Below are 22888 nucleotides of genomic sequence, written 5' to 3' on the forward strand. Positions count from 1 at the left end.
ACAGCAGGTCAGTCTATCTGGGCTTTCAGCAATTTGTATCAACTTGTTATGGTTTGTTTAATTACACCAATTTACCAACTTTTCTAAGCTCTTCAACTGTTGTTGGTTTATAAAACGATTTGGAAAGACAGGCACACTGTCTATCAAGGACCAGGGTCAATTAGGATATGGTTTTGGTGATATTCAGACTCTGTCATGACATCTTTACTTTCCGTCCATCTTCTAACCACTTGATCCAGTTCAGGACCCGTGGGGGTGCCGAGGCCCATCCCAGCAAGTAATGGGCACAGGGCAGGGCAGTCCATCATAGGGCACACCCAGACATGCACACATTAAGATAAGATAAGATCACTTTATTGGCCATATACAGTTTCTTGCATTAATTTGTCTTTTCGCATATCCTGGCTTGCTTTCCATGAGACACACAGGCACACAGATGGGGAGAGAGAAGCGTGGGGTCAGAGAGCAGGGTCAGCCATTTATATGGTGCCCCTGGAGCAGTTGGGGTTAAGGGCCTTGCTCAGGGGCCCAACAGAGTAGGATTCCTCTGCTGGCCGTGGGATTCACACCATTCATACCAGGGCCAATTTTTCTATAAACCTATTAACCTGCCATCATGTGTTTGGTCTGTGGGAGGAAACTAGAGCATCTGGGAAAAAGCATGCTATTGCAAAGAGAACATACAAACTCCATGCAGATAGCACCTCCGATCCAGAATTGAACCCAGGACCAAAGAGCTGCAAGGCAAGCCATGTTAACCACTGCATTACTGTACTGCCAGTCCTTACTTTCCAAATAGTTCAATATATTGGCTATGCACATGGGGTCCCTGTCATGTTGAAAAATTGATTTTTAACATGGTGCTGATACATATTGTATTACCACAAGCTTTCACCTCATATTTCAAACTCTACAGCAGTATCACTGCTTTAACTAATGTAGGTCTTGAGCTTTTGTTGTACTTTCTGATGCATTGCCTGACAATCACCTTGTCAGCATAATACTGTATTTGATAATATTTCTTTTTACTAAAACGTTATGCAAAGTTTAATTATATACTATGTAATTTGTATTATATGCTCACTTTTTGTATTTCTGTAATTATTTCTAATGCTGTGTTTTTTGCTTCAAAGCGCCACAGTGCAGCATTTTCAGTGCCTGAAGTATTTGCTAAAAATAGGCTGTTTAGAGAAATACAGTAATCAGTTTCATCAAATAATTGACAGAATTGATGGGAGTGCTTGATTAGTTCAAACCGTAGATCTGTAGAAAACAGGAAACCTAGATTTACAAATTCCAAAGAGGTGGAAACAAAGTGGCTTCAGTGGTGCCCTCATTATTAGACACAGAAAATGACATAAGCACATCCATTCAGGCAGGTATTATATGGACTCCCCTGCATCTTTGCATTTATTTGCCTATCTCTCTGAGGGGAGGCAGGTGGTGGGTGGTGTTATGAGACACAGTGCCTTCCAGCTGTTCCTCTCAGCCTGAAGGCCCTGTCTGGAGAGACCGAGCCTAACTGAACTGCTTGTCTGGGCAGGGGGAATGTAGATCTTCACAGTGTGCCACCTGTCTTTTGTTATACAGATATTGCCCGACTAGTGCAGTATCTAGACCAAAGAGGTCACACTGAAGGGACCAAAGGCTATATCTAGTTGAGAAGATCTCTCAGCAGTATCAGTTCACCCAGAGCACAGTCAAAAGGCTAAAAATGTCCCTCTGGTGTTTCTCTCGTTACTCAATTATTTCTCTTCCCTGATCTAATGCTGGGATATATCTTGTTACCTAGTTGATATACGTGATGTATTTGACCTGAAATAGACATGGTCAACCCTTATTGTGTTACTTACATGCACTTCTGCCCTTTTCACACAATGTATATTGTTTCTTTCATGCAAAGGAATAATGGTTTTATTTGAATTCAGTTTACCAGAAGACAGTTAAATAATTGATCAGGAGACTGTATACATTGGTTTTACTTTCCTTATTTAAGAATAAATAAAGCTGTTGAACGTGGTCATGTGAAGAATTCATTATCTTTTCTCCATGAACGCACCATCTGAATGATTATTGCATGCATCTGTAGCGCTTAAAAAGGCTGAATTCATTCTTGTGTTTTTAGCTGTGGTGCACATGGAATTCATGTCCCTTTGTTATAGTCAGTTTCAGTGCCTTTGATCATGATTAGGGAAATACGTAAAGTGCAGTTGATTGCTTGTTGAGGCACAGTTTTTTCAAACTATTTTTGGGTGGTCATTTAAAGTTCTGGTTTTATTCTCAAGTTAAAATGTAGAAATTATGGTTACACAATTGTGACTATCGACCTGCCCAAATATTTCATTTGAAAGTACCCATTATAACCAGGTTTGACAACTTTTGTGTTCACCTGTTCAACATTGACATTTAAGAGTATTTTCCTGTACTTTGTGCTATGAATGGAATGTCTACTGTCAGTAGCCACAATTAACTGGGTGGGTGTCTTACTGTATATTTTTGCTGTTACAACTGTAGAAACCATGAAAAATCGAATCAAATCTTATGACATCTTGCTACAGAAACAAAAACAAATTAAGGTGCATTGACATATAGTATTCATGTACAACAAAGGTGAAGCAAGTATAAAAAGTGTTAATAAGGTGTTTGTTAAATACTTTTTTATGCCCTATAAAGAAGATAAGTCCTAAAGGCTGTCCCATCTTGTGCAAAGCTTCAGTGCATTCATAAAAATGAGAAATGCTTTAATCACTCAGTTCCAGAATGGATTATTGATCAGGCACATTGTATTTCCCATGACTGTAACTGATCTCCTAAGAGTACAGCAGTAAAGCAGTGCTGGTGAAAAAGCTTTGCAGTTGTTCTTTATCATGCAAGTCAGAGAGTCCATTTACCTATCAGCTTTTCTTAGTGAAAGGGCAGTTAGAAGGATTTTATTTACCTGTGCAATTCTTTGTGGGAGGAGGGAACTGACACAGTTTTGATGGGTGTACATTCTTATCTCTTAAATTGTGACTTTGTAAAGATAATAAGAATTCAAGGAAATGGTATGAGAGGAAATTATTTTGTGTTCAATTTTCAGAATGTCCTTCAGAAACATGCATTGAATCTTTTTTCTGGTTTATAATCATGCATTTTAAATAATAATTCTTCACCTGTTTACTGTAATGTAAAACTGAAATGTCTTTTCCTTCTCTTAGTGGCAACAGCAGTAATAATTACAAGTTTGTAATTCACTCAGATATTTAAATATATATAATATATAATCTCTTTCTCTGGATATTATTTAAGTAATTTTACTTTTATTATTATAAATTAGATTGAGTTTAAAGCTGATATGAGATGTTAAAAATTGAGTTTCAGAGAGTGGTTATTTCAACATCAAATCTGCTCAGAAAGCCCCTCTTCCACCCCTCCCAGTCCCATATCCCCTCACAGGGCGCAGAAAATCCCCTGCACCATCCTACAGGATTAGCTTAACTGTTCACAGTGAAACAGCTCCCTATGGAATAAAACCCACGGAGGATTTCTGTGTCAACAGCATTAAACTGAAGGGGATAAAAAATGAAGGCTGTTTAGTATAATGTATTATCAGTAGTGCAGACAGCAAGCACTGGGTTGAGTAAAATCTGCAGTGCTGGCACTAAAGCCAGGTGCTGGGGGGCCTCCATCTGTGTGGATCTGAGATGTAAAATAAAATCCTGAAGGCTATGCTCCACATGTGCATGCACAGCAGATCACTCTGACAACAGAAACAAAACAACATTTTCAAGGTTGTACTGATACAGTCTGCTTGATGAACCCAAGAGTGACCAGCCTAATGGTGTGGGATTCAATTATTCACTTTTTCAAGAGGCTGTTTCATTTCTAAGTCCTTTCCACTTATGCCTGCTACTAGGCTGACATCGCATCCGACCCTCATCCTTCATTTTGCGGGTGGTAGGCCCACAGGATGGCCCCACATTGCCTTGTCGGACTGAGCCCAGCCGGGTTATGTGGGCTGCCGGTGAACGCCACCCCCACCCTGGCTCCAGGGGCAGGTCCCGGTTACCCTGTCCTGGGCAGGGTACATTCGGTCTTAATTTGTACTGTCATGTAGCTGCTGAGTGCGAAGCGGCTGGGATGAGAAAGCACCTCCAAGACTGAGGTCATGGTTCTCTCCCGGAAAAGAGTGGATTGCTCTCTCCAGATGAAGGGGGAACAGCTGCCCGTAGTGTAGGAGTTTAGGTATCTCGGGATCTTGTTCGCAAGTGATGGAAGAGGGGAGCATGAGAGCGACAAGGCAATCAGGGCAGCATCAGCTGTTTTGGGGGCACTGTACCGGTATGTGGGGGTGAAGCGGGAGCTGAGTTTGAAGACAAAGCTCTCAGTTTACCAGTCGATCTATGTCCCTGTCCTCATCTATGGTCATGAGCTGGGAGTAATGACCGAAAAGAACAAGATCGCGGATACAGGCGGCAGAAATTCGGTTTCTCTGCAGGGCCACTGGGCTGACTCTCCGTGACAGGGCAAGGAGCTCGGCAATCTGGGAGAGCCTCAGAGTAGAGCTGCTCCTCCAGATCGAGAGGAGCCAGTGGAGGTGGTTTAGGCATCTCATTAGGATGCCCCCCGTGGCAGACCCAGGACACGCTGGAGGGATTATATCTCTCGGCTGGCTTGGGAGCACCTGGAGTTCTGTTGCTGGGGACAGTGAAGTCTGGGCTGATCTGCTCAGCTTGCTGCAACCGCGACCCGCACCAGGACAAGTGGAGTGAAAACGGATGGATGGATGAATGGTTCATTTCTAACTCATTGCCATTGCTTTTATTGACCGACGTTCACCTACCGAGGCTACAGCATTTGTCTTGCTTTCACGGGAAACAGGCAAGATCACTTGAATGTTGCCAACAACTTTACTCAACCAACTACCTGCTATGGACATGAGCTATGTGAAATTTACCATTCAAATGTGAATGTGTTGAAGGGCCCCCCATGAGTCATATTAGTGATCCACTTCATAAAGGGACCCAAGCACTGCAATGTGTAAAGTCCAAGATCATCAGATGACTAGCCTTGACATGAAATGGAAGCTCTTTGGATTATGGGTTGCCACATGTGATTTGCATACACTTTATTGAGTGTCATAATTATATACTAAGTATCAAAGAAATGTAGCGCTTACTGCAACTACAATAAATTCATTGAGCTGTGTACAGGCAGTAACCTAAAAGAATCACACACATGCTATTTGGGACAAAAGATGTGATTCTCATTGCAAGTATTTCATCCATTTCAATTTTTTCAAGTGGCAGACTGTTGTGAGCAAGCCAAAATACCTTGTGATGGTATTCTGTGCTTTCTGTACATTTGCTTGTTTTGAGAAAATGTGCACATATTTAAATTAAATTAATATGAAACATAGCTGCTTTATCAGTTCTGTCTGTATAAGAGCCTGCAGTAAGTGATTCCTGAAATAGATTAATATGCTATTTGATGAGAAAACTATTTCTCTATAAATACATTTTATAAGTCGTTACCACAGTACTGTTTTCACACTGATATACTAAATACGTTTTTATAGTCTGAGTGTTTGCTGGAAGGCATATACAGATTGCACTGATATCAGCTAATATAATGGCACCCAATCCTATTGTTGTTCGGTTCAGAAAATGCTTCCAAAAGAGAGTGCCATTCCTTTTTACAACCTTATATCTCAAAACTGAGTAATGGTTCCTACTGTCCACAGTAAGATCCAAATCTATGGATCAAATGCTATCCAAATTGTAGATAGCAAAGAGCTTCAGGGACTATGTATGTTATCCACAGCAGAGGTCAATGGAAGTGCAAAAGATTTTCAGAAGGAAATTTCTATTATTCCAGTCATTATGAATATAAATCCTGTAAGAGGGCTGTAGGTTCAAACAAGATGGTAAATATTATCTGAGGTACTAGGTTCCCTAGTGGGAAGTACCTGCCATTCTCTGTAATTGGCCTGACAGGACATTTAACTATACTGTAATAAAATAAATTACAGTGTACTGTAAATAAAGAGCATTGTTTTTTTTACCTTACAACTGTGTGTTTGTGAGATCTGCCTATTTAAAATAGGCTACAACACTGTGTCCCAAACAGTGTCATAGACTGTTATGTTATATTGTTCAGGGAAGCCTGCTGATATCGTTCTCCCACGTTGAAAACTAGCTAGTTTTCCATATTAAAATACACTTACTATTTAAAGAATTTCAGGCATTCTTTGCCTTCTACAGAACTGTTCTGGCAAAGCCAAGGTCTTTCTTGGCAGTGGCTACCCCAAGAAATTGTAAGTTATGGCTGTCACGTTTTGACTAGTGCTGTCATGACTGCGACCCTTGGCTCATTCTAATGCTATGACTCATTGTCTCAGGGCTGGACGTTTTGTCTTGCCTTTGTGCTCGGGTTTAGCCTGACAGTGCCTCTACGTTGCTTTTGCTCTTGTGGGCTGTGTCTTGTATGCCACTTTGAGGGCTGTGGAATTTCTTTCCTCTGCACTTGCTCCATTGACGATCTTACTGGCATTAACAAAGCTCATTCAGGTCCTCTGGGCACAAAGGTTCTGCTTCTCTTCTCTGCTTTCCATTTGCCTCCCTCTTTTCAGTAATAAATTGAATGTCCTTAAAGGGCAGAATTTTCATTGAGTTGAATTACTGGGCCCCCACTGACAAATACCTACAGAATGACAAAAAATATCAAAAGGAGTCTCTCACTGGACTCACATGTGAAGGATTCCATAAAACAATATGAATTCAAAGTGATTGAAGCAAGTTAACCTGTATAAAACACAACAGACTTCACCATCCAACAACAGATTTTGCAGTGAGGGAAAAGTGAAGCCCACAGCTATTATAATGTAGCTCTTTTGGAGTGCCATTTTGGGCTGAGAGTGGGATAAAATGCAAATAAATCAACAGTGTGTCCATTTTCAAGCACAATACCACAGTGGCAGAGCGGCACTAAGGTGGGCCACAGTGCAGGCCAGGGAGGCAACAAAAAAGTTGAAAGAACTCTTTTTCACTTTTGGATTCCCCTTAACAGCTTTTTCACTGGGGTGGACAAATACCTTTTTGCTTTTTAGGAGAGATGAAGCTTATATGGGCTCCAAAAATTTCGGCTTTATTTACGTTGCAGCCACTGGAGAGCTGTAAGTTACAAGGATACCTGCGTGCCACCAATAAAGGCATTGTCTCATCAATCAGCAAATTTTTCAATATACGTTTATGTATATGCTTAAATAAGCATTCAGAAGTTTGGTTAAACCCCAAAAAAGGGCCAAGACACATGATGCGATTTAATATGATATATTGGCTTAATTCACCTGGCTGGGAGAATGTCAGTCTGTCTGTGAGGACCCCGGAAAGTGAGTTGGATACTACAATGCACTGGCAGAATGCTTAAGTTACAAAGTTTAAAATAGAATACTGACAGGCACAGTTTGTAGATATTATTAACAAAGAGGGATAGGAAAGTTCCACTGATAACTTTGAAGCCAACCAATGCGACTGGAGAGTCTGTAGTGCAATGATTAGAAGAATATTGTTTTTTGTGAGGGTGATAAAGGGGTTGTTGAAACATAACTTTTGAACAGAGAGAAGTCAATGTTAATGCTGCCACATATAGTCCCCCTAAAAAGCAGCAATACAGATTGCAAAACACTGATATGGAATTTGAAAGAGGAATTGGAGATATTTCATGAACCCAAGGATCTGCAGATCCTTTTTTCTGTCGGCAGTTGTCCGGATAGACAGGTGGGCCGGCGCCACAGGTAAAAACGTGCTGGGGAAAGTTGGGGGTGGCACCGCAACAGGATGTCTGCAGAGAAAGGGAAAAGGGAGTGGGATCCATCACTGCTACTGCCTGAGCTGTGACCAGGTCAGGTGAGAGTGGACAACAGTATGTGTGCCGGGGCAGTGAAGGCAGTGAATCAGGAGCACCCAGCTCAGTTGCCATGGCAACGGCGAGAGAGGACAGGCATAGAGGACAGGATGGGAGATGGCTCTATGGATGTGGTTGCACTGGAGCTGTTCAGGACAGGCTGAGGGAGAAGGAAGAAGGTCATGGCGTCTCAGGCAGGCAGGTCAGTTTCGATGGAGTGTGGTAAGGTTGGACTGAAATGGCTAACTTAGAAAAAAAAATGCTTTCGGAGAACCAAGGTGGGACTGGAGACAGATTTGGCTGCTGGGAGAGTTGTAAGCAGACTGATTGAGGTCACTGGGAGACTTGCAAGACTGTGTGTACCAGACATAAGGAGACATTTTTGGAGACGGAGAACTGGATGATAAGAGCATGAAGCCAAGTAGGAGTGATAGTGGATATACTGTAACTTTGAGACTGCAAGTCAAATTTTGAGGCAAATGTCTATTCTATTTCCTCAAGGGGAAAAGGTGTTTAAACTTAAATATTTTAAGGTAGATAATTCGTTGTTGATCATATTTTATCAGTCTTTTAACAACAATCTGGCTTAACCTTTGCAGTGATATGCTGGTTCGGGAATCTGAATCTGAGGAGTAAGGACAAATTGTGTCTTTACTCATTAAAAACGTTTTAAAAATGTTCTAAAGTCATTGGTGCTGATCTTTTAGCCCTATCCCATGTTTTATCAGTTTCAAGTCTTGCAATAAGCATATTCCATCCCAGAGGACCCTTCACACGCTTTGTTTAATGGCCAAATTTCCCATTGGCCCTTACCAATCATGGCCTCCTAATAATCCCCCTCTATGAATTGGCTTCATTACTCTGCTCTCCTCCCCACTGATAGCTGATGTGTGGTGAGTGTTCTGGCGCACTATGGTTGGTCTCATTTTGGATGCATCCAGGTGGATGCTGCACATTAATAATAATAATAATAATAATAATAATAATTAATAATAATAATAAGAATAATAATAATAATACAAATTACAGTAACTCACCTCAGGATGCAGATACAGGTTTCCCAATCTTAAACCAAACAGGTTTAAGTTCTCATTTATATCTGTGACCATAACCCTTCTCAACAGATGATTCTCTTTGATTTCTCTTATTTGTATGTTTTTCTTTATATGGTCTGTTTTTCTTTATATGCTCTAAAACAAATTATCCTTTCAAGGTAATAAAGACACTTTCTACTCAAAAGTTGAGTTCCTGGAAAATTCAACATCTGAATTGGGATGGAGTTTGATGGCTTGTCAAGTCGGTGGGAGCACTGGAGTTTGGTACTGGTGATGAAAAGGAACATAAATACACTTGAATGCTGTGGAATTAATACAGTGATTACAGAACAAACTTCTAATTTATGTTGCAGTAGCTAGAAGAAGATGTCTTTATGCAGTATGAAATATATCCCTGACAGAAAAAAAAGAACTTTTATTTAATTTCATGGGTAGCACTAGAAATATGAAGAATCCTTTAAAAGAAGTCAATTAAAATTAATTAATGTTCCCAGAAGGCTTCTTTACTTTGTCTTTTTTTACATTTCCACACTTTGGGTTTTATATTGGACCTAAATCCCATTTTATTATTACCCTTCTTCGTAAATTACATATTTTGAAGTTTTTCCTCACACTTGGTTAACTGCTATGCTATCAACTGCCCACATGCAGCCCAAGTGACTTTTGTAAACAATCTCTTTGGTGGTTGCTGTGGCAACCAGCTCCTTCTGGGTAAGGGCCTCCCAGTTTCACAAGTGCTGGAATAGCTTTTTGAAAAAAGCAAAAATCTTTAATGCCACTAGTACTCTAGAGTTTTCTTTCATGTGATAGAGCCCAGTTGAGCACATAGTTTATTTTAATCTTAATATTTTGAGTCATGAGACAACATTGAAAACTAGCAATTAGAATTGTAGAATTCCTGTACTGTTTTCATCATCAGGATCCATATATAAAATAGGATACATTTTCTAAAATAAAATCTCTTATTACTGAGGTTAAGACATAGCTAACTGAATATCATCAAAAAATACATTTTTAATGTATGCTTTAATTGCCATTTTACCCATCTATTTTGTGTTTCTTCCAATTCAGGGTCACAGGGAAGCCAGAGCCTATCTCAGCAAGCAATGGGCGCAAGGCAGTACATACACTACATGGAACACTAGTCCATTGCAGGGCAGACATACATAAATACAGACATGCACACTGACATCAAGACCAGTTTTCTCAAAAGCTGATGATTGCTGTTATTCTCAGTCATTCTGAAAACTAGCAATCCATTGATGAAAGTGCTGCCACGTTGTTGACACAAACTGTGATAAGCAATGCCAGTGTTATGGCTGAGATGTGTGCACTATTCTGTTTACAAAGCTTGCTGTGGTCTATCATACAAGACACAACATATTTTAAAACTTGAATGAATCTACAGTACCTCCAAAAACATTGGGATAGTGAAATCTGAACTAGGGTTTTTACTAAAAACTATAATTATTTGTAAAGGATATAAATATAAACGATAAGTATATATCCAAAGTTATATTTTTAAACCAATGCATTTTGTTAAACCTCTATATTTTGGCGGAAAAAAAGCTTTTACAAAATTGAATGATAGGTGTCTCTTGGTCAGTTATTTGTTTGTAGGTAATTAGAACTCATAAACGGAGAACAGGAACCTTGCCTTGCCTCAGTGTTTGATGTCTGCAGGCAAAAGTCAAAATGAAAACCAAAATCAACAATATGGAATGTACTGAGGTACAATTACCAATTATTCAAAACCAGTCAAGAAAACATCAGCAGTTGATTACTGAAAAATTATCCGAGCTGTTAAAGAAAAACCCTAAAACAACTGTCAGTGATATCAGCCTCCAGAGGGTAAGGGTGAAACAAAATTCACCTTTTGAATTACAAAAGCTTCACTTAAAGTTGTAAAGTTCTCATGAACACCAAGAGCAGAATAAAAAAGATTTGAATTTGCTCAGAAGTACCTACAGTAGATGAGTTTTGAAATGCATTTTAGAGGGCGCCAAGATAATCTTTTAGCAAAGACTAAAAATAACAGTTTTGTGTTTGTTGAACCAATACTTTTGGATGGTACTGTAATTATTTAGGAAGAGCAATGTAGGAAGGTAGATGAAAGCAAAATAAATGGAAAAACATCAAATTGATTTAATTAAAAAAAAATGTTCAAATGCTTATTTTGGGAACAAAAGACTCCTACACTACCACTCACTTTTTTCACTGGGGTATCAACATTAGCATCCAAAATGAGACCTTCTTCCTAAGAAAGGTGTACTGAGCTGTGCTTTTCTAACCTTGATATATTGAAAGTTCTGGTTTCTGCAAGATGAGAAGAAAAAATAAAAAAAAAACATTTTGTGTTACTAACTTTTCTAACTTTAAATAAAGTGAAAATAATAAGATACATTTTCTGGATCAGGCAGGATGGTTTGATACAGCTCTTTGTTAGCTGCAGTACAGTACACTTTGTAACACAAAGTTGCCAAATGCCTAAGTGCTGATAAAGTTTCATACCATGGATCCCATACTGATATAGCCAGAGATATGAGTGTCTTAAAGTCTGCTTGAAAGGCTTCCAAAGGTATGCATTGTTAAATCAGGGTGGGTGGGATAGAGAAAAGGGTGTGACTAGATGTCTTCGTTAGAAGCATGTTTGTCAGTTTCAGGGAAGAGTTGTCAGGGATGTGTGTGTCTGTATTGTGGAGAATGCAGTGCGATTGAGAGAGTTTTATACGCGTAGCCTTGCCAGTTTAAAACCATGCCATCGAAAACAGAAAATTATACTAAATGCAACAAAATACTATGCATGAAACAGAGCAGGCACAAACACACTCAGACACAGGAGCTTCGTCTTTCTGCATCAAACAGAGCCTTAAAGGAAAGAACCCTAGTTTGTATAATAAAGATGCAGAAAGAATGTGGAAAATTGTAGTGTTACTATTCTGGGGGAAAGTTTAAAAGATAAGTGATTGATACACATTGTGTACATTCACACAGGTGTTTTTTGAGGAAAAGCTGGGCTGTTTATAACACATAAGTAAAGGAGCTGTTTTATTTGTTACCATGATATGACAATTACACCTACAGCTCTTTTCCATGACAATTCCATGGGAATTTAATTTCTTTTTCCCTCAGTGCTCTGTTACCCCAGGAGGCAGTCCCTCAGACATAGAAGAATGTGCATTCGATTTGGGAAGCTTAGATGTTGAATGAATTAGGCACCGCCCCCCAGCTTAATAAATCTGCAGCAAATACATCACATTAAAAAAGAGCACTCTTTGTCTTCAGAGCTTTTCATGTGTGACAGAGACAGCTAATGAGGGCAAGTGGTAGAGAATTACTTCTGCAACTCAAGAGCAAAATCCAAATTCCAGGGACCCACAAATAGTCCAGATTTCTGCTTTTCCAGCTCCCTTACTATGGTACATAATGAATAATTCCCGTGGGTTCCAGATGATTTGAGTAGTTGAATCTAACTTAAAAAACTGATTAAACAAAATGATTAGCGCTCTGGGGCAGCCCAGTGGCACAGTGGTTAGCATTGCTGCCTGGGTTCAATTCCTGCACAGGGGTCCTATCTGCAAGGAGTTTGTACTGTATGCGTTCCCTTTGTTCGTGTGAGATTTCTCCCACAGTACTCCCTCGATTCCTACCACGATATACTGGGAAAATTGACCATGGTGTGAGTTGTGTGTGTGTTTCTGTCTGTGTGTGCCCTGTGACAGACTGGTGTCCCTTCCAGGCTGTACCATACTTTGTGTCAAGATAGACTTTGGCTTCCCCATAACCCTGAATTGCATGAAGCAGTTTGAAAATGGATAGATGGATGGATAGCTCTCTTGTTGAATGCAACATCTAGACCACAAACAGTTATTTGGGACAGTTAATGCAGACTCAGAGAACACTTAGGATAGGGATAGACACATCCAGTCCATATGTTTTGCATTCAATTTTCAATTAACAACAGGTTGCCAAAACAACATTTTAATCTGAAATAATTAGCTCAACTAAACAATTAAGATAGGAGTTGGATAGAAAAGTATTAGGCCCTTGAGAATGAGATCTTTCCACCCCTATTTTATTGTAGGAGTTAGTCTGTATAACTGTAACTTTTGAGTTTTGAGTGAATGTTGTATAATACCACACTGCAGAAACAGAGGTTAGACTTGAAATTCAACATTTCCCTAGTAAAGTTATCTATGTAGTCTCCTCGAATTAAGCTAGCAATGGATATACTATATAAATCAAGAAAGGTTACAAATAAAAAAAGATTAATTACCTCATCATACTCATTTGGCTACTAGTAGCTAATTGATCTTCATCTAGTTTTTTTTTGAAGGACCTAAAACAATCTGTTCCAAAAACAGTTTGTTTCAGTTCTAAATGCCCTCTTAGTTTAGGGAAGGATATATGTTAAGCAGCCTGGAAAACAAACAAGGTATTTAGTTTTAGCTTGTTTGCAACACTGGGGTCACCATTTAGAAGGCAGTATCTGACTGCCAAAGCTTCTGCTCCTTTGTTAAAATATCACAGGTTTGCCTGTTGAAACATGGTAGTGTCGAGCAGCTGTTTGCTGTACTCTCTATTTTACGTGGCTGATTGGCAGTTTTGCATCCGCATAATTTACAACAAGCATTATGTTGTTGGTTCATGTATGTAATACTATTCTGTAGCTGGCAACAGAGCTACAGTAACTACATCTGAATGGATGTCAGGGATGTTATGGAGTGATTGATCAAGAAGGGAGGTGATGGATGGTAACAGTGTTCTTTGGAGAAGAGAGATGAAAATATATTGGTATTGCAACAAAAACTAATAAAACTTCAATAGGAAAAAAATCTTCAAAAGCATAGTAATGTACTTAATATATGAAAAAAATATTCAATTATTCATTCCCTTCCAATGTGGTCCCATTTTCTTGCATTACTATGTATACAGGATTTTTAAAGTCAACGTTTTTAATCAAAACGTAAATACTCAGATTGAACACTTTTATGCATAATAAGTTAAACATCAGCAAAAACTGCAGAAAATAAAAAATTATAATACATTGATTGAATAAGCATTCATATTTCTGAGTTGACAATTGGTGGAGCCTTTAGTAACTGCTAGTCCTTTCCATCAAGTCTCTACCAATTTTTACTTTATGGTACTCCAGTAAATTTTTCCGTCCTGTTGGAGTACTGAAAGTCATGTTTTTAGATATGTATCTAAAGTAGTCATTATGTTAACAAGACATTTTTCTTTTTTTGTGATTGTGATTGAAAACATATGTATGATAGCTTATCCTGACAGCAACAGGGTTTCTCCTTGAGTCCTAGTTTAATTAATAGAACCACTTATTTGCTTAATTGAGCCAAATGAAGATATTAACAGGCCTTGGGACACCGAAGAAATAAACACACCAGTCCATAGTATTTGGTCTTAAATAAAACATTAAATGATTGGTCTTCTTGTGTAACCAAGTGACAAAATGGAAGGAAAAGGCTCAGTTATCCTTCTGTAATCTGTGATCTCTGTAATCTCTGTAATCATCTGCAAAAAGGCCTCTGTAATCTCTGTAATCATCTGCAAAAAGGCCTCTGTAATCTCTGTAATCATCTGCAAAAAGCCATATTGTGAATTTTAACATGCCCATCTGATAACTTCTGAATAGTTTTTCGATACAAAGAAAAACAGGCTGGGAAAGTTGCCAAAAGAAAGGAAAGATTGTGTGTTAACAATTCAAACTGCATTAATACACCATCTACTATCAACTCAACTGTTTAAACCTGCAATAATACCAACCCTATACTTAGGGAAAGTGGGAAGCATTTCCATTTTGAGATTTATTCAATTGTGTTATCTTGCTTTAGCAAAATGTTAGCAAAATGCAACTGGAGGCAGAGGAGGCATGGGAAATACAACTCCCAGTCTGAGATGTGCTCACACAGAGCTACAGTAACTGCCCGTATCTTCCTGATGTATCATTTGTGAAACACTGCTGAACTGTAGTGTCTGAAATGAGGCTGCTCAGGAGGCAAGATGTTATCTTAATAGATTAGTTCCAGTTGAAAGTGATTATTAAATTAAACATAAACAACCGTGGCTCATAAAGAAAAGTGATTCAGTAAATCGGGCAAGTTTTGCCACCTGCAAAAGCATACAAGAATTTGGATCGGGGACCAATAACATAGGAGTATTCGACTCTGTTGTTGTCTGTAAAGCAGAGGTCTATCAGCCAGATGGAATGTAGATAGCAGCCTGTAAAAAAGAACTAAAGCAGCCCATGAAGGTAGTCAGTCTTTTGATGGGACCATGGTGACGCCAGCCTCTTATCACTGGTGTATAAATAGCACTGGAAGGGTGAAGTAACTCAGCATGGAAAATCCACATTCTCTTCCTTGTCAGGAAGCAACCCCCTCCTCTTGCTATCGCCTCACATATGTCTAATATGGTGGCTTATTGTGTTTCAGAAATCTCTTCCCCCGTTTTCCACATCAAGACAATTTGCTAACGGGCATGTGACCAATTTAATTTCACAAAAATAAGAAGGAAAATACGAAAACACGCACTGATCAGAAGCAAACTGTGGCGGTCCTGTTTTGAAATGCAATGGGCACATTTGATGAAGGGCCCTAATCTCTAATAAAATCATTTTACAAAATGCAGCATGACCTGTGCTGTTCAGGGACTATCAAAATATTTTCTTGGTTTAGTTAGAAGAGTGATTTTTTGTACTATATTGCATGTTTTTAGCATTTATCATTAAGCATTTTCCTTGATTTACAAATTAAATCTGGACACAGCTGTTTTACTTAATGCCTAGTCGCATCATCTTTTGTATATATGTTTGTCTGCAAGCAATCTAATGTCTAATTTAGCTATTGTCTAGTGCTCACCAGCTGGCCAGCAAATATAACTAACGAGTAAGAGAAAAGCTAATCATTTAATAATGCACAGAGAGCTATATCATGTTCTGTAGAGGCAGTCAAAGCCTGATTTTGTACTAATACTAGCACCAACGGAATAACTACATGTCTATTTTTCATTTCTTTTGCAGAACCATGTATGTGCAGTTTCTAAAGCAAAACCAGTGACTCTTAAAGCTATTCTTGGCTCTCTTCTTTTCAAGTCTGACCCGCGGGGCTGTAGCAGGATATCAAAGAGATGCATCCCAACCTTTGTTTTACTTTCTGTACTGGAGGAAATTAAAGCCAATTACATGCTTCTTTATCTCCCACCCGAACTCGGGACTTGAAAGAGAATTTCTTATTTCGTTTAATATTCATCGTGAATATATTATTCTAGCTGCAATACTCCCAGTCTTAACAGCTACAAATTTGTTAGGGTATGCGTGCTATCTTATATAAGTCAGCCTGTTTTATCTCTTCTGCTGGAGTCATAAGTTGCACAGCAACACGCAATTTTACATTTGTGTGCTTGCACCACTAAAAATCTTTTTTTTTCCCCAGTAATGACTATTTGATCTTTTATGAGATCTTTTATATTGCTCTGCAGAATAGGAGAATGTCCTCCTATCAAAACAAGATACCACTGCAGCATCACTACAGCATTTGGGATGCATTTCTAGTTTAATTTTATCCTGTGCTATTTATCGCATGATTGATATGCCTGTTAGATTGTTGAACACATTTCTGTATAATGCAGGAAAATGAAATACTGCTGTGCAGACTGCCTCCACACTGTTGCAAAATGGTAAAAGTATTTATGGTCAAATTAAATTAATAGAAATAGACTATATACAGTGCCTGGCGAAAGTATTCGGCCCCCTTGAACTTTTCAACCTTTTGCCACATTTCAGGCTTCAAACATAAAGATATAAATTTTTTATTTTATGTGAAGAATCACCAACAAGTGGGACACAATTGTGAAGTGGAACGAAATCTATTGGATTTTTGAAACTTTTTTAACTAATAAAAAAATGAAAAGTGGGGCGTGCAAAATTATTCGGCCCCCTTGCGTTAATACTTTGTAAAGCCACCTTTTGCTGCGATTACAGCTGCAAGTCTCTTGGGGTATGTCTCTATCAGTTTTGCACATCGAGAGACTGAAATTCTTGCCCATTCTTCCTTGCAAAACAGCTCGAGCTCAGTGAGGTTGGATGGAGAGCGTTTGTGAACAGCAGTTTTCAGCTCTTTCCACAGATTCTCGATTGGATTCAGGTCTGGACTTTGACTTGGCCATTCAAACACCTGGATACGTTTATTTGTGAACCATTCCTTTGTAGATTTTGCTGTATGTTTGGGATCATTGTCTTGTTGGAAGATAAATCTCCGTCCCAGTTTCAGGTCTTTTGCAGACTCCAACAGGTTTTCATCCAGAATGGTCCTGTATTTGGCTGCATCCATCTTCCCCTCAATTTTAACCATCTTCCCTGTCCCTGCTGAAGAAAAGCAGGCCCAAACCATGATGCTGCCACCACCATGTTTGACAGTGGGGATGGTGTGTTGAGGGTGATGAGCTGTGTTGCTTTTACGCCAAACATATCGTTTTGCATTGTGGCCAAAAAGTTCGATTTTGGTTTCATCTGACCAGAGCACCTTCTTCCACATGTTTGGGGTGTCTCCCAGGTGGCTTGTGGCAAACTTTAGACGAGACTTTTTATGGATATCTTTGAGAAATGGCTTTCTTCTTGCCACTCTTCCATAAAGGCCAGATTTGTGCAGTGTAAGACTGATTGTTGTCCTATGGACAGACTCTCCCACCTCAGCTGTAGTTCTCTGCAGTTCATCCAGAGTGATCATGGGCCTCTTGGCTGCATCTCTGATCAGTCTTCTCCTTGTCTGAGCTGAAAGTTTAGAGGGACGGCCAGGTCTTGGTAGATTTGCAGTGGTCTGATACTCCTTCCATTTCAAGATGATCGCTTGCACAGTGCTCCTTGGGATGTTTGAAGCTTGGGAAATCTTTTTGTATCCAAATCCGGCTTTAAACTTCTCCACAACAGTATTACGGACCTGCCTGGTGTGTTCCTTGGTCTTCATGATGCTCTCTGCGCTTTCAACAGAACCTTGAGACTATCACAGAGCAGGTGCATTTATACAGAGACTTGATTACACACAGGTGGATTCTATTTATCACCATCAGTCATTTAGGACAACATTGGATCATTCAGAGATCCTCGCTGAACTTCTGGAGTGAGTTTGCTGCACTGAAAGTAAAGGGGCCGAATAATTTTGCACGCCCCACTTTTCATTTTTTTATTAGTTAAAAAAGTTTCAAAAATCCAATAGATTTCGTTCCACTTCACAATTGTGTCCCACTTGTTGGTGATTCTTCACATAAAATAAAAAATTTATATCTTTATGTTTGAAGCCTGAAATGTGGCAAAAGGTTGAAAAGTTCAAGGGGGCCGAATACTTTCGCAAGGCACTGTATATAGATTTTGAAGCACAGCTTTGTGTACACCTTTGAATACTATAATTGTACAAAAATATTAGGGGGTATGCACATTACTACGATAACAAGAAATATGTAGAAATTCCATGGATACAGTTAACAGTAATAAAGAGTTAAAACTTAGAAGAATGCATAGAACTGACTCTATGTATGTATAGTATAGGCTGTAAAATCATAGCTCTTATCCTTCTCATCCTTATCAACATTTGTGGAGATAAACATACTCAGAAATGTACATAATATTGAAATGTATATTTTTGCAAAGTACAGTGACAGTAGATTAAAAAAAAACATCATAAACCATTTTGGGCACTTTCCAGAAAGGCGTGTTTCAAGAATTAGAAGAATTATCTGGATAGTTGTTCACGTTGTTCAAGTTGTTCGTCTGGTTTCTTGTTCATTACAAAGGCTGTACATTGAAAAAATATCTTACTTCATTTATAGATAGTGTGACACACTTTGTTCCTTAGTTAGAGCCAATGTGATTGCACTGTCCCTTGGAAAATGTATTTGAAGCTCAAGAAAGTTTTTAAAAACTCTTGTGTTTTGATTTGGTTTGTCTTTTCACCTATTTTTCACTTCAATTCTATTTCATTTTCATTAAGTTTTAAAAAGCTGTTAGTTTGATGGGGCTATAATCTGTGTTGAGAATTCATTTCTGTGCTCACTGTCTATGTCTCTTGGCATTTGTATTTTAGTGTCACCAGCCTTTATTACTGTTAACAGGTTGTATGCTTCAGTAGTAAAGCAGTAAAGAAGCTAATTATTAACACATTCTTGCAAAGTTCTGTGATGTTTGGTGGTATGAACTAGTCTTTCACATTGACTTGTATGTAACACACTACCCAAGCCTCTGTTGATGCACATTTTCTGAATTTAGCCCTCAGAACACCTCTTTGGCAGCAGAATATGTTTATTTTTCTATATTTTTTGAAAATATATAATGCCATTAGTTGGACCCCAAGTTGGAACCCTAATTGCTGACTTATCATGGAGTCCATTTTGCAAACTGCACAGATGCTCAACTCTGGATTCTCTGTACCAGTTCTCGTATTTGCCCCTGAATTAATTCCTTGCCTTATCTGAGTTTCCTTTAAAAGGAGAGCATGTGACATGAATTATCTATTCCTACAGCCCTGTTATCTGAACTTCCTTCCTTGCTCATGGACGATAGCTAAGGGAGAGGTAAATTGAAAAGGATTAGGCTAATGTGTCCGTAAAGCCACTTACCAACAGACCTTTTGGGCACTTTCCAGAAATGAGAGCTTGAGTTATTAGTCTGTAGTGCCACAGCTGGCAGTAGCACAACAGTATCGCTATCATTGAACCCTCATAACACAGATTAAGCTCAATAATGGTTTAACTGTGCACAGACCCACAGACAGCTTTGAGGTAAACCCTATCAGGACTTTATGATAAGCTAATGGATACAGGCAGAGATTATTGGCAGCTGTTAGGTGCTACTAACGAACTAATCTCAAATTTAAATCAGGCTTCTTTAATATTCAGTGATGTACTGGCATATTATTTGAGTGGTGCTTATTTAAATTTGCAGTCACACAGATGTAAGCATTTCATTAGTGTTAACAAACAGTGAGCCTACAGGAATGCAAGGCAGATGGGGGAACTGTCTGGTATACAGTAAGTGGTCACAAGCAGGGAAGATCTTTAAGCTTTAAAAAGGCATCCTTAAGATTTTTTTGTGTGTGTGTCATGAGTACATTATTGAAAATAATTTTCACATCTGGCTCAGACATTTTAAGTGGGATTGTGAAAACAAACAAAAATAAGATGATAATTTAAAAAACTCTAATAAATAATCCAGGGAAATCTGTAAGGGTTAATGCTTCTTTTGTTGTGTTTATCCTGTCAAAGACAAATAAGCATGTTGGTATGATCAGTGACACATAGCCACTATTCTAATCCTTACCTTGAAATACTAAAGAATTTGTCTGTTACAAAAAAACAAAGTTTTTTCTAGTGATCTTGAAATCACTTCTCCCATTCTGACAGAAGTGAGTTTTACCTCAAAGACAATAACTGTATCAGGAGTTCAGCACTGAGCAAAAGAGAAAAATTATGGCCAAAATGGTAGGTTTATAAACGTCTTTATTACATACTGGATGGGGGATCCCTGTAATGTTCCAATTTTAGGTTTTCATTTAGACTTTTTTCTTGAGTGGCTTCTTCCTAAAGCAAATGCCAGGGCTAATATTTGTAATGTCACATAGCTACATGAATCAGTTCTCTGTGGACCTTTTGGTAATGATAGGTGGAGAGACCATTGTCAGCCTGCTGTCTCTCGTGGTTGGCTTTGAAAAATGGGATTCTTTTGTTTTTTAAAACAGCATAATGCTGGCAGAGATATCTGTTTTATGCTATTCAGTGATGGGAGCTTTTGCATTGTAAAAACAGACCAAGCTTCATATAGTCAGGATAGAGGAGTTTTCATTTAGGTGCACATGGAACAACCCAATTAATATCATTATAAGCAGACTCCAAGGATCAAAAAAGTCTTCAATAAAGCCTGGAATTTGGTCAGGAAGCATTAACAAGCAAAACTGTGTTATACTCTTGAATCAATTAAATCCCATACAGGTCTCGTGCCAAGATCCCTTTTAAACAACGCTCATTTTGAACAGAAATAATATGTCCAATCTTATGAAGAATATGCTTTATGGAAACAGTCTAGACATACTCTAAAGGAGCCAGTTAATGAAATTATGTCTACAAATTTAACCACTAAACAATACACAGCTTGTAAAGAGAGACTGCATCACCCGTCATAATCCTTAAATTTAATGCATACACAGCAAAACAATTAAAGGACATAGCCCAGATATTGTCAAATTTGTCATTTTTTGGATGAAAGACTCACCATCTTTCCATTTAACAGCTCTCTAAAGCTATCAGAACATCCTAGTCACCTGGAGTCTCATACATCGCTTACATGTCTCAAACATGTTTTTTAGGTTTATACTTAGGGTCGGGTTAAGTAAGTAGTGTATGTGTTTTGGGGGAATAGAGCAAAGGTGTAGATACATTCCTTTGAAAAGGTTTTAAGTGACTAATTGAAAATGTGCCTGTGATCCAACTGATAAGTATATATATTTAACTCATTTTTTTAATTTCAGGATCGCAAATTCTGTGGATTATGCTCTTCCAAAACACTTTTGTAATCTTGTTGACTAAGGCGTTTGATTATAAAACATCTCATGCCAGAAAGTGTTCCTCTGGAATGGAGCCACAAAGCTCATAACCTGCTCAAACAGAAAAACAAAGCTGTGCATCATGGCTGTGCAGCATGAACAAGCTCTTGAAAAGCACCTTTTCTACAGTTCTGATCATCTCCATGCCATTAGACATCTCACTATTCTTTTTAGCCTTTTATCCATAAGCCACTCTATAAATAGTATACAGGGTCTAAATGAACAGCATGATCATGAAACAAGGTTTTATTCTAAAGAAAAATTGGTTTAATAAAAAATGTCCTCATATTTAATAGATAATCTTGGTTTATGACATCAGTACTGCAAAAGGTTTAACACGATACATATTATAGTGTATATACAGTAAATATACATACTGTAAGAAATATATATATATGGTAAGAAATATACATACTGTATATTTACTGCATTTTTTTAATTGTACCTTCCACTCACATTGATCATGTCCAGCTACAGTAACCAGTAATCCAGGAATCCGAAATGCTGATGACTTTCTATTGTGTTTCGCAGGCCTGCTGATTGGCTCTGGCTGTGCTCTCTATCCCCTGGGTTGGGACAGTGAAGAGGTGCGACAGACCTGCAGTAACAGCTCAGACCAGTTTGAGCTCGGTAAGAAATTTACACATTTTCCTCATCTGAAGCTGAGATAGCTGGTCTGCCTCAAGCGTACAGTATGTAGATACTGTATATCTTGTGCATTGCAAACAGTAATTGGAAAGTTACAATGGTGAAAAAAGAGTGTTTTTGTTTTAAATCTTTTCTTATTAAACACAAACTAATATTTCTACTGACCTTGTTATTATTCAAATGACCAATATTGTTTTTATGTCCCACTTCATCCAATATGCATACTATTTCATATGCAATATAGTCTTCAGATTAACTTGCTCTGAAAGTTTTAAAAAGCAATAATATAATCATTACTTGTTTAATTTTTTTCTAATTCCTTAGCTATAAACCAGAAATTATATTTTCCAAAGGACAAGTTATATTATTACCTCGGTAGTTTGTTTAATCATTTATTGATTTTAAAAAGATTATTATATTTTTGTTCAGGAAACAGAAAAAACATATCTAGCCAAAAAACTTTGAAAATCACCTAGTAAACTTCTACACACAACACAGGCAGTGCACCACAGTCACAACTGAAGTTAAACTGCCAGCCAGGAATTGGAGTTTGGCAATTATATGTGTAGATATGCTTAGCATGTAAAAATACATTTTCCTGAGAGCTTTACAAGAAAGCCAAATATCATAAAAGCATACAGTATGTGCAGAAACCAATAGACATTAAATTATTATTTTTTATTTTACTTAAGAGCT

The 22888-nt window shown here is 38.3% G+C and overlaps 1 protein-coding gene across 1 annotated transcript in view; it reads left to right on the top strand.

Moving 5' to 3' along the window:
• The window catches only part of lhfpl6 (LHFPL tetraspan subfamily member 6), a 90637-nt gene that overhangs the window by 60195 nt on the left and 7554 nt on the right, over nucleotides 1–22888 (top strand). The window contains exon 3 of the mRNA XM_006628196.3: nucleotides 22076–22174. Within this exon, the coding sequence (XP_006628259.1) occupies nucleotides 22076–22174 (99 nt within the window). The remainder of the gene's footprint in view (nucleotides 1–22075; nucleotides 22175–22888) is intronic.

This window comes from Lepisosteus oculatus, chromosome 5 (assembly GCF_040954835.1).
Source record: "Lepisosteus oculatus isolate fLepOcu1 chromosome 5, fLepOcu1.hap2, whole genome shotgun sequence".
NCBI classification, from domain to species: Eukaryota; Metazoa; Chordata; class Actinopteri; order Semionotiformes; family Lepisosteidae; genus Lepisosteus; species Lepisosteus oculatus.